General features: G+C 33.3%; 1 protein-coding gene across 1 annotated transcript; it reads right to left on the bottom strand.

The window, feature by feature from the left end:
• Positions 1-603: 603 nt before the first annotated feature.
• Positions 604-11,682, bottom strand: LOC130654516 (fibroblast growth factor receptor 3-like). Its single transcript, XM_057457120.1, has 17 exons — positions 11,605-11,682; positions 11,160-11,486; positions 9,800-10,129; positions 9,408-9,704; positions 9,105-9,295; positions 4,919-5,054; positions 4,522-4,806; positions 4,112-4,432; positions 3,402-3,659; positions 3,162-3,325; positions 2,899-3,049; positions 2,476-2,640; positions 2,004-2,305; positions 1,728-1,921; positions 1,401-1,644; positions 1,124-1,266; positions 604-1,034 (listed from the first exon to the last, which is right to left on the bottom strand). Exons 1-17 carry the CDS (start codon positions 11,657-11,659, stop codon positions 908-910), a joined length of 3,690 nt encoding a protein of 1,229 aa, XP_057313103.1. The 5' UTR covers positions 11,660-11,682; the 3' UTR covers positions 604-907.
• Between the last annotated feature and the right edge of the window lie 1,818 nt (positions 11,683-13,500).

Consider the following 13,500-nt stretch of genomic DNA (forward strand, 5'->3'; position numbering starts at 1 on the left):
CTTACCGTTTATTCCCATGTTGTGGAATAAACAATCGACCTTGTGATTTCAAAGCGAAGTTCTAACTATTAACCACAGAAGTACATTTCATTAAAAAAATCATTTCCTCGAAAAATCATTGGTTAGAAAGACGACGCTGTACATAATCTTCTACATTACTTTATATAAAATTATATAGTCATTACAAACTTAGAAGCATAATTAAATATACACGGTATTAATATTTTCAAATTTGAAAATTTACCACTCATTAATTTTTAATTTCGATTCCACTGTTCAAAAGAAATTAGCCACACTTGAGAAAGTATCGGTGCAAATGATGTGACTTCTTTTCAAAAAAAGGGCTGTGCTTATTATATGTTGTTCTTCACCTTACAAATTCATACATATGAATACAAAACAAAATGCTTGAACTTACTGTATTGAGATTTATTTTCGCGTACATAATAAGTTTACGCCAACCTCAAGGATTTTATGATTCGCAAAAATAAATCCACATCAACGCTCACAAAATTGGGCTCGCAAAAATAAATTCACGCAAAAAAAAACCAATAAGGTACTCGCTAAAATCTCAATTTGTGAATATATATAAATAAACGTGCGTACTTACATAAAAAGTGTATTAGCAAAATTAAATATACAGTATGCAAAAACAATACGAATAATATCAAAAATAAAGACATATATAATACAAATATATATATATATATTTAAAAAATTTATTTTCTACCAGGTGTGGGTATGTAATGAAGTTCGTCTTTACATTTGTCAATCTTATTGCTGTAGTCGCACTGTCGCAACTTACTTTATCTACGTCATATAAAGAGTTGAAAGGCTTATGTGAAATGGAAGTCTTTCGTTGTAGCAACAACAGTAAGAGCAGACTAGCTCTTCGCATTCCTTTTTATTAGACGATAACATCCGATCCGTCGTACCGAAAAGATGAAGGAGTTTGGTAGTGATCAGCAGGAGTCATGGGCACATAACCCTCAGTTGGTGCTGGGGGAAGGACAGATTTGTCGTTGTCATAGAATCTGAAATTACATGAATTTTGCAATTATTGTAAAGAACTTTAATAGAGGCTGATAACACGGGATGTGATTTATGCAAATATGCTACCTACCCATTACTAGGTGGAGGAACGTATGTTTGTCCTTTAGGAGAAAAACGTCCAGTAGCTTCTAAGTACTCGTTTGAGCGTACTTTGTCTTCCGGCATCAAGTAATCATTCTCTTTTGAATCAGTAAAATCTAAATAATCGCTATCCTAAAAGAAAATAAGAAATATAAAATAATACAGAAAAAAGCGAATAGGATGCAAAACGCAGAATAATGTTAAACAAATGCAAATCTTGTAAGAAGTAAAACAAATCGAACTTATACAGATCAACGCATTTTTACCGATGGAACGTTCTGTTTTAGCACATTTTCAAGTCGATCGTAAATTTGGGAAAACATTGGTCGATCATAAGGACTTTTTGTCCAACAATCCAGCATAATTCCATAAACAGTTTTGGGGCAAATCTCTGGCGACTCCATGCGTCGACCTTCTTCTAAAAAGCTGAACAAATCTTCCGTGGGTAATCCAGGGTAGGGTGAACCGCCCAATGTAAATGCTTCCCACAAAAGAATGCCATAGGACCATCTATAATGCAATAAATATGTATATCAAACGAAAGAAATCTGTTTAAACACAAAATCAAAACTGAGGTACAATACGCTACTTACACATCGCTCATTGCAGTGTAAACTTTGTCAAATAGCGATTCAGGAGCCATCCATTTGACAGGCAACAAACCAGTTGTTTCTTTCAGATAAAACTCATCCTTGTATATGTCACGAGCAAGACCAAAATCTGCTATTTTCATGATGTAATCGTCTCCTACTAATATATTGCGAGCTGCCAGATCTCGATGTACACACTAGAATAATATAAATGTTTTAATAATAAATAAAAATTAAAAAAAATTAAGGAAAAAGATTATGTGCGTAGGGGTTTCAAACCTTTTGCGACTGTAGAAAGTCCATTCCCTTTGCGACTTGCATCACAATCATGACCAAGTCAATATATGTAAATTCGTCTTTCATATCAGTTTCATGTTTTGCCCAAACTGGTTGAAACGTTTCACGCTTACCACGCAAAAAGTTCAGTAAGTTGCCATGAGGACAACATTCTAGAATTACATATAGCTTTCCGTTCGTGGTGCAAGCGCCGAGTAAATTAACAATATTTTTGTGTTCGCCCAGATGAATTAAAATCTTTAACTCTGATGCAAGATCTTTGTATTCTCCTTCTGCTGCATCATCTAAAGAAAGAAGTAAATAAAAGGCAATTAAAAAAAATCAAACATTCGCTTCAGTTACATATAAAATCACTTTTGGACTGGATTTAGGGAAGACTGCATCAAAAGTTACAGATAAAATCAAAGCGAAAAAAACACTCCGTAGTTTGCTTAGTTGCTACATCATAATCAACCTTTCAATGTTTTCACAGCTACCATCGTTTTTTCTAATGTAGTCACTTCTTCTGTATTGAGTTGTTTTTTGTATCTTATCGATAAAGAATGGTATCTTCGACGTGTTCGACTGAGAGATTTTCTTCTTTTAGCTGCTGCAGGACTTTTATCTCGTGGATTGAAACCTAAACCAGACAGGCAAATAAATGTAGGCAGTATCAAAAAACGAAAACTTAAGGAAGGACAATCATTGTTGCGCACAAAAATTATTGCGATTTGATGGTGATTTTTTTTCCACATCAATTATTGCGGTTTTAATGCTTACTATAAATTTTGCAACATGTTTTCAATAATTTTGCGACATTTATTATTGCGAAAGCAGATTTCATTTTGCGACACAAATTATTGTGATTTTGAGCAAAAACAAATTAAATTAACCCTACCGTGAATTCCTTCAGCTTCTGCCAACCACACTTGTCCAAATGCACCAGAACCAAGCGTTTTTATCAAGGAAATTTTTTCTCTTGGAAATTCCCAAATCATATCGTATGGTAGATCGCTAGATTGCTCAAACAATGACCTGTCTGGATCCATCTAATAAATCAATGCAAACCAGTTATGAAACAAATTATCAATACATCAGATGACGTCGAGTATTCCTCTTACAAAATTTTAAATTTTTTTAAAGGAATTTAAACGTATATACCTGCCAATCTTCGTTTGGTTCCAAATAAAGTGCATATTGTTGTTTTAAATGTCTTCTATACCACAATATTAAAATCAATGCAACGATTACAATAATAGTTGCTATTACTATCACAACGATGATGGTATTCTTTGTGGCTGTACCCATCACCTTACTGGCAGCGCCTAAATGAACGTTTTCGTTTAACCTGGTTGGATATTTTATGATATGCAAGAAGTTACTGCAGCAACTCTTCCTTACCTGCAAGTATTTGCACGTACTCTGTTGCATTTCCAAGTTTACTTGAAGCTGTGCACATATACATATCACCTCCATCTTCCACATCATTTCCAAGATATAGTATATCAACCTTTTTACGTGAAGATATAAAAGTGGATGTATTTGTATGTTTATCAATGCGAAACCAAGATACCATGGCAGGAGGATTTGCTCGAGATTTGCAATTAACTTCAGCAACAGCAGTAAGAGTCCTTTTCCAGTTCACAATTTGTGGTTTAGCTGAAACAAATTAACCATTTTGGTTTAAAGTTTCAAGGTGGACATTCTCTGGGCTCGAGTAAACTATATTTTATAGTTTCCTGCTATTTTGGGTTGACATACTTATTTGGGTTGACATACTTATTTAAATGCCCCTGCGCATCCCAAGGCCATTTAAAAGGGACATTGTCACTGTCTTTAGGGAGAAGGAAGGGGCACAGAATAACAAACAAGGGAATTAAGAGGGTTATTTCTTGAAAATTATCTTTATTTTGTACACTCTTTAATAGTTAAAGTCTTAGTTACAAAGGGGTGTCAAAAATGATAAATATTTAAACAAATGTATTTTTTGAATCCTCCCTTCTTACTAAAGAAGAAAATTTCATAGCATATGATTTCAGAGTCCCAACGACAACGCATAAACAATACATGTTCTTTTCCAAAAGGTATAATAAAAAAATACAGACGTTTACCTAATATGGTTAAGTTCATTCTCTTCATTGCACTGCCAGCTCTATTAGATGCAATACATTCAAAGTTTCCCTCGTGTTCTGTGAAATTGATTTTACAGATGTACAATACATTGTTGATCTTTCTCGATTTGTATATCTCACTGATAGCTGAATCACATCGATCAATGTCATCAATATCTTTGGTAATCTCTTCACCATTAAATTTTATTGTAACAGCTGGAGGAGGATGTCCTGTAACCATACAGGTGATATTCATATTACTGATATTGTCCTGTGACACAATCATATCCGCAAATCCATCAATTTTCGGTTTCATCAATTCTTTAAAAAATTATGTTTACATACCATTACCATGATACAAGGAACACATACAAGAAATGCAAACTGAAGAAAAAAAAATAGAAACCTACTTTGCACAAAAATATTGTTCTGCAATGTTCGACTTCCGCCTCTTTTTAGTATGGCTTCGCATCGATATATTCCAGAATTTGTCATGTCAACAGATTCAACTGGAAATGTTGTATATCTGATGTTGTCCACTATACTTTCGTTTGATGGCAGATCAACTCCGTTTTTTGTCAATTTAACAGATGCAAAAATATAAGCATCAGAGGAACATTGTATTTCTAATTTGTCTTCTTCTGTAACAGTATAATTACCTGCTGGCAAAATTCCGAATTGTGATGGTGCCTCTTCTAAAAACGTAAGCAATTATAAGAAAACACAAAAAACTAAATTACCAATGAACAAACACACCATGAAATAAACAAAGATATAAACAAACTAATAACTTTACAATAAACTCACCCTTCCTTACTAATGTAATTGTATATGTGTCATTTCCTTGCTGGTTTACTGCTATGCACCGATAAAAGAAATTTGACTTTGTTTTTGTAGCAATAATGTAACTAAATTTTGTAGGTGTTTTTACATCTGGTGATTGCTGCAAAAGAAATACAGAGAAGTAATATTTGCTATGGCCCTTTGTTCTTTACAAACAATTTTTTCTGAATTATATAAAACTAGTTGAAAAGGACTGTGAAAAATCCACTTTAATGAAAAAGAAATAAAAAAGGTCCGTCATTTGAATTTTGACAACGTCAGCAATGAACCTGTCAATGCACAAAGAAATTCTAGAGTCCAAAAAAATCTGATCAAATTAATATATAGGATTTTCCTTTTTTGATCAGCGGTTAAGGAGATATGACTTTAAAATTTTGCAGACATCAGCAAAAACCCACAAATGTACATAAATTGCTTTTTTTAGAAATTCATTAACCTGTTGCTCCTATTGTGCAGAGCTTGAAACACTGATCAAGAAAATATAAGAATCATGTACTTTTGACGAATGGTTATCCCTGATATTGGGGTTTAATGGTTTCTTATGAGTGTGGACACAGTGAGGAAGATAAAGATAAGTTTTATGATGAGTTAATAGCAGTCACATCAAAGTTTGGAGACACTAAACTTGTCATGGTGGGCGGCGACTTTAATGGTCATGTTGGGAAGTCATCTGAAGGTTATAGAGGTGTGCATGGAGGCTATGGATTTGGGAGCAGAAATAAGGAAGGGGAGAGATTGCTTGAGTTTGGAATGGCAACGGACATGGTGGTTTGCAACACATCATTCAGTAAGAGACAGAGTAGGCTGATAACATATGAGTCAGGTGGTTGTAAGACACAGATAGATTACTTCCTGGTTAGAAAGTCAGACAAGAAAGTGGTGAAGGACGTAAAAGTTATATCGGGGGGAGAGTGTGTTTTCCAGCATAGGTTGCTGGTTTGTGATATTATCTTGAAGAGTGTTAAAGAAGCCAAGGGAAAGTACAGGCCCCGTCGAAAAGTCTGGAAGCTGAAGGAAGAGATTGTAGCAAGACAATTTAGTGCAAAAGTTCAGCAGTTAGCCTACAATAGTCAATGTGATAGTGACAATGTTGAAAGTACTTGGACTACTTTGAAGAATTGTCTTCTAGAAGCTTCTGATGATACCTGTGGGTGGACGAAAGGACCAGCTAGACATAGACAGACCTGGTGGTGGAATAATGAGGTTGACCAGTGTATAAAGGAAAAGAGGAAACTTTGGAAAGAGTGGAAGTCAGGTGGTAGTAAAAATATTTACTTAGAAGCTAAGCGTCGCGCTCGTACAGCAGTGTATAAGGCAAAATCAGAAGCAGAGAGAAACAGATTTGCAGATGTGTTAAGAAGGGAAGAGCAGCGCAATGAGGTATTCAAGATAGCAAAGCAAATGAAGAAGACTAATCAAGATATTGTAGGTGAGAAGTGTATACGTAATGATGAAGGTGTTTTGGCTAGCACAGAGGAGAAAAGGGTAGCTTGGAAGAATCATTATCAGAGGTTGCTTAACACTGAGTTTGATTGGGACGAGGATAATTTGTCTGATGATGATGTCGTAGAAGGGCCAGCTATGCAGATCAAGACAGAATGGGTAGTAGAGGCTATTAGGAAATTGAAGATTGGCAAGGCTGCAGGAGTATCAGGTATTGTTGCAGAGATGGTAAAAGCATCTGGATATATCGGAGTTGAGCTTATTACAAGTCTTGCTAACCAGATTATAAAGGATGGTGCTATTCCGAGTGAGTGGCAGTCGAGTGTAATAGTGAATTGTTTCAAGGGAAAGGGTGATGCATTAGAAAGGGGTAACTATAGAGGTTTGAAGTTGGTTGATCAAGTAATGAAAGTTATTGAAAGAGTGATTGATAAGTTACTTAGAGAAAGAATTGATATAGATAAGATGCAATTTGGTTTTGTTCCAGGGCGTGGCACTACAGATGCAATATTTTTACTCAGACAGCTTCAGGAAAAGTATTTAGGAAAGAGAAAGAATCTCTATTTTGCCTTTGTAGATTTAGAGAAAGCTTTTGATAGAGTGCCACGTAAAGTTATTTGGTGGGCTATGAGAAAATTAGGTGTGGATGAGTGGCTAGTTACGATGGTACAGTCTATGTACAGCAATGCTAGAAGTCGTGTCAGGATTTAGTGTAAATGTTGGTGTACATCAGGGTTCTGTACTTAGTCCTTTGTTGTTTCTTCTAGTCTTAGAAGCGCTGTCGATGGAGTTCAGAACAGGTTGTCCATGGGAGTTATTGTATGCAGATGATTTGGTTCTCGTAGCAGAGTCGATGGAAGAATTAGTTGAAAAGTTTGAGAAGTGGAAGAAAGGACTAGAAGAGAAAGGGCTGAAGGTAAACACAGCAAAGTCTAAAGTCATGATAAGTAGCATTGCAGCCAAGTGTGACCTTGTAGTTGGAAAGTGGCCTTGTGGAGTTTGCAGGAAAGGGGTTGGTAGTAACTCAATTTTTTGTCAGACTTGCAAGCATTGGGTACATAAGAAGTGCAGTAGTATTAGTGGAAGGTTAAGAGCTGACATACAGTTTGTATGCAAGCGTTGCAAAGGTGAGATTATAGAGAATGAAGTATTTCCAGCTTTAATGATGTACAACAGTGGCTCGTTAGAGATAGTTAAGAACTTCTGTTACTTAGGTGATATGTTGGGCAGTGAAGGGGGTGTTGGAAGAAGTGTTACTTGCAGGATAGGTTCTGCTTGGAAAAAGTTTAGAGAGTTACTTCCTTTATTGACTAGCAGAGTCCTGTCAATTGAGGTAAAAGGTAGGTTGTATGAGGCCTGTGTAAGAAGTGTTATGTTGTACAGTAGTGAGACATGGGCAGTGAAGCAGGAAGATCTTGACCGTTTAGAAAGGAATGATATGGGAATGGTTAGGTGGATGTGTAATGCCAGTCTGAGAGACAGAAAGAGTTCAGATGAGCTAAGAAGCAGGCTAAGTCTCCGTAGAATTAAAAATGTTATCCAGATAAGAAGATTGAATTGGCTGGGGCACTTGGAAAGAATGGAGGAGGATAATTGGGTAAGAAAGTGTAGAGACTTGATAGTTCCTGGGGCAAAGCCCAGAGGCAGACCGAGAAAGACTTGGCAGGAGGTTATAAGGACAGACTTGATAGAGAGGAAGTTGAGTTTAGATCTAACACAGTCTAGATCAGATTGGAAGAGGGTCATTAATATACCCCGTCCAACCCATGCTAGCATGGAAAACGGACGTTAAGCCGAGAATGATGACGATGATGATGTCATCAACCCATCTGTTCCAAAACAGCTGGGTTGACCCAACTTTGAGAAATTGGCCTAATTTTATAGTCCGTAGTTACCCATGCCGGAGGAAGACGTCAGTTATTTTCACTCATCTTCAAGTTATTTGGCCTTAAAGGTATAAGGGCATTGATTAGCATTTGACACTTGCATTTTTCGGCAACTTTAAAGAAAAATAAACACATCCATTATGCTGGTCATAGACACTGCGTATTATAGCAATATACTATTTGATAAGGTCATTGGAAAAATCCACTTAGGCAGAAGGACAATGGAAAAGATGAATATGAATTTTAATGACATCAGCAGTAATTTTTTTTCAGAAATTTATTTATTTGCCTATTGTGTAGACCTTACAATGCCGATAAAGGAAGTGTATAGGATCATTTGAGGAGATATTGGATTTTATTGGATTTTAAAAATTTTGCTTTACCAATGTACCTAATTTTTTTTTAGAAAATTGTCTTAGTTACTGCCATTGCATAGGGCTAAGACGCTGATCATGAAAATGTATGGGACCATGTCCTTTTGATGAACGGTTGCAGCAATATTGAGGTTCAAAAACAGGTGGATTGACTTAATTTGGGAAAACTGGTTCCAGGTGGTCCTAGTTACCCACACAAGAGATGGCATCAATTATTTCCAACCGTTTCCAAGTTATTAAGCCTTAAACTTATAAAGTGCAATGCAATGGCTTCTTTAATGAAAATTCAGTTATTGGCGTCATATATTGCAACCACTAGCTAATTTGTTGGTGAACAAATAAGACATAAAAACATCCTCTTTGTAAAAGTCACAGACAGACAGACACACGGAAGTTTCAAATTATTACATAGAAGATTATGTTAAAATCATTCTAAACAAAACTTACTTCAGGCAACGTTTTCCATTCTAATTCCAATGGTTTGCATGGTTTAGAGGATTGGGGGTCACAAGTTTCAGGTTGAAATTCCCATTTTATAAATGGCATAGGATTTCCTGATTTTACAGTACAAGATAATTCAAAATCTTCTTTATAACTAGCAACTTTAGTGAGTGTTGGTTTGCTCAATATGGGTGGATCTAAAAACAAAACAAAATATACACACATCTTACATAATGTATCATATAGTAATATATATTGTATAGTTAACTTTGTTAAGGAAGAGTTATTAAGTCCATAAAAAAGTCATACCTAAAACTTGAATGCTTATTGATCTAGAAACTGTTTTTAAAATATTCTTCGCAACACACTCGTATACACCACTATGTGTCTCATGAGAAGTACTAACTAAGGAGTAAATACAATCTGGATTATAGATATTTGGACAGGTGTGTACTGTTTCATTATCTTTACGCCAATACTTATTCGGCCTTGGAGAACCACCAGTAGAACAGCGAAGAGAATAAATAGGAATTCCAGGTTTTATATATATTGGAACAGATGTATTAGACAAAATATCAGGTAAGGTTACACTTGGTTCAACATCAGCTAAAAAGTGAGAAAAAACATGTTTCACTATATATATAATTTTGTTGAATGCTACTGGAGCTGAATATTTTGCATTTATACACTTATACACTTACGTTGCAACTCTATTTTAATAGACTTGTAACTTGGATTAGCAGTTCCAAGTCTTCGCTGACAGACATATGTGCCAACATCGCTTTTTCCAAAATTTTTAAACATTATTTTTTCAATATCTATATGGTCACCATTATCCAACAATCCTTCACGAATTACTTTTGATTCATCAACCTTTGTAAGAACACCACTATTATTACGAAACCAAGTCAAAGTTGATTCTTTTATTGTAGGAAGCCCTTTTGTTTTACATGTAACATTCTCATTTCCACCACTTTCAATATTGAAAACATCCACTAATGGAATTATAATGGGGGCAGTGATACGAGAAACTAGAAATAAACAGGATAATAATTATTCTTTTATAAGAAAATAACAAATCATGAGCATTAATGCAAATTTTTACTTTTGCACTACTTCGTAACTTTAAATTCATGGGAAAGCACAATAAACATAGAAAAATCACGCTGGATTGTAAGGAAGAAACAAAGAATGGTGGAAATGCAGTTTTTTCATGTCTGACATTCTAAACCCTAATATCCAACAAAAGGTAATTTGTGCACATGTAAGCATATGCTCAGCCTCTGCCCTGAACAAGGGGACACAGAAACTCTTAAGTAAAGGAGCCTTATTTACAGGGACATAGGGATATATATATATATATATATATATATATATATATATATATATATATATATATATATATATATATATATATATATATATATATATATATATATATATATATATATATATATATATATATATATATATATATATATATATATATATATATATATATATATATATATATATATATATATATATATATATATATATATATATATATATATATATATATATATATATATATATATATATATATATATATATATATATATATATATATATATATATATATATATATATATATATATATATATATATATATATATATATATATATATATATATATATATATATATATATATATATATATATATATATATATATATACCTTGTTGCAGGATCTATTTATGTCAAGTTTCATGTTAATTTCAAGCACAACTATATTATTATAATCATTATTACGCCTAATATTTTGTTAATTCCTGAAATTCACTTTTAAATTGGTAGGCTAAAAAATTGTTGTATAACCTTGTTAAAAACTTATTATAAGTTAGTTTGTATTGGAGTCTAAAATCTTATTATATGTATTTATATTAACCTGTCAATTTTAAAGAGTTTATCATGTCAGCAACTCTTTAACAATAGAAGCAAATTGAATTAAAAAAGAAAATTCCTAACTAACTGTGTAAGTGCGTTACAATTTTGACTTAAACAAATAAAAGAACAACATACTTGGACTAACACGAAGTTGTCCTAGCTCCAACTCAATTTCTGGATCTGTTGTAGTTCTAGCAGCACACTGATAATATCCCCCATGCAATGTAGAAAGCAGAGGGATATAGAATGTTTGTTTTGTCTTAGTTATTCCATCTTTAAACTTTGTCAACACATTTACATAGGGCTCTCCTCTGGATGGCCTTGTGGATAAAGTTACCTCAGCCGTAGGATCATTTGTTTGACAAGAAATTGTGAGTGCCTCATCTCGGTGGACAAATTTGAAAGGAAGCACAAGTGAAGGTGGTACAATCATTTTCCATTTCTCTGTTGTAAATTCTAAATCTAAAAGAAAAGTTTATTTGATTTAATTAGATATAATATATTCATTTAAATAAAGTAAATGCGCAAGAATTAAATTTTATGGTTTTATGATTTATGTTACGATTAAATAGACACTAACCTGCAATTACTTTTGTTAGAAGAAAAAACATATGTACTAATGTAATACACCACATCTGAATGCCGGTAATTTTTTTGGCTAAAATTAAAAAGCATAAAAACATTTAGAAACATTATGCAACAAGTTCAAAATCTCATATACTTTGTAGGAAATAAATGAACATCTGGAACGAGAAGAAAACAATTACACTTTTATATATATGCACAAACTTTTTAAGCATACAAAAGACTGGGAATTCTAACCTGAAGATTACGAATTTGACTTTAAGGTCTAAAGGAAACCTTTTATAGTAGAGAAAAAAATGGCATTTTGAACATCAATGTCATTTACACATTTGAAATCCTTGGAAATTGGAAGTCTGTTATTATATACATTCCACATTTCCCCTTCATAATTAGTAGAACAATGCCCATTTACAAAGTGTATAAATCCATTCTTGGTTCCTCCTATTACTTTTTTTATTTGACATTTGTCTGGCAAATTTATTTTTTTATTTTTATACATAATTTTTTAAAGAAGCTATTAAAAAGAATTAACAACCATCTGCTTCAGAAGTGGATTACTTTTCTTAAAAGCTTTAGCTACCAAATCAATGTTTTGGTAAATGATCAGTTAAAAGCATTAAAAATTAAAATGGTGAAAACAAACATTTTATAGAAATAAACTTTTGAGTAATGAAGAAAATGAAGTGACATAATATGCACTATATAATATGCACATATATAATATTTATGTTTGTACATCTAATACTTCTAGCATAAAATCAATATTTACATGGATGACTCGAAAACATTCTTGGGTAAAGACATTGGCATTGCAAAAGTTCCATTTCCAATGTTGATAAACATGTAATAATGTGATGCAAAGATTCTTAATAAACACAGCCACTTGTTTAAAAAAACACTTTTTTATTTTCTCTGAGTAGTCTTAAACCGGTTCACTAAAATTAGCTACCCATTTTTAAATTTGGCTTCACACTGTGATGGGTTCTTTTTTTTTTGCTTAACCCAAATCTCCTGTTTTTTATATAAATATATGGCTGGCTGGCTAACTAGCTATCTTTTAAATCAACAAATGATAAAAATAAAATGATAAAAATAAAACGTCAAAAACTTTGCCATTCTTATATAGCTAGCTAGCTAGCTAGCTATATATATCATATATTTCAATAATGCAATTAAAATTTCCTTAAAACAGAACAAAAAAGGGCAACAAAGCAAAAAGGATAAAAGTGTATATATAGCTAGCTAGATACATAGCTGTCCATTTAGCTACCTACCTATAAGATAAAAAAAGTAGAGTAGAAGGCGGATTTTATAGCTAAGCTTAGCTGCAACTCGCAGAATCTTTTAGCTTATGTTTTTAAATCAAAGTTAATAAATAACAGTTATACCATTTTTTAAAAAAATAAATTGGGCTTTTTACTATTCAGTGCAGGTGGACAACGTAAAACAGATCAGATACAAAACAAAGGTGGGCGATGCACCTTATCTTGAGTAGTAAAAAACCGTCATGTTAGTCGTTCAAATCTACAGTAAAACAAAGGCACCATTATTAATTGATTCATTGATTTATTAAAACATTTGATGTGACGTTAAAAAATACTCATCGGATGTATCATCGTTTGGTTTTCACGGTTTTTACTCAACAAAAAAAAAGATGGACAGACGGTTCACTTACAACAGCTTACAAGGATACACACCTTTTTTCCGCGGGAAAATCAAAATTAAGCAAAAGTAGTTCTTAAATATATGCGACGCTCAATATCTCGGATACCTGTTGTCTCGAACTTTCGCTGTCTCAATCTTTTTCGTCGGTACCCTGAGAGTTCCAGATATCGAGCGTCGACTGTACTACTTTAATAAAAAATGCAATAACATTTTTTAAACAACAAAC

Source organism: Hydractinia symbiolongicarpus, chromosome 8 (assembly GCF_029227915.1).
Source record: "Hydractinia symbiolongicarpus strain clone_291-10 chromosome 8, HSymV2.1, whole genome shotgun sequence".
Classification (NCBI taxonomy): domain Eukaryota; kingdom Metazoa; phylum Cnidaria; class Hydrozoa; order Anthoathecata; family Hydractiniidae; genus Hydractinia; species Hydractinia symbiolongicarpus.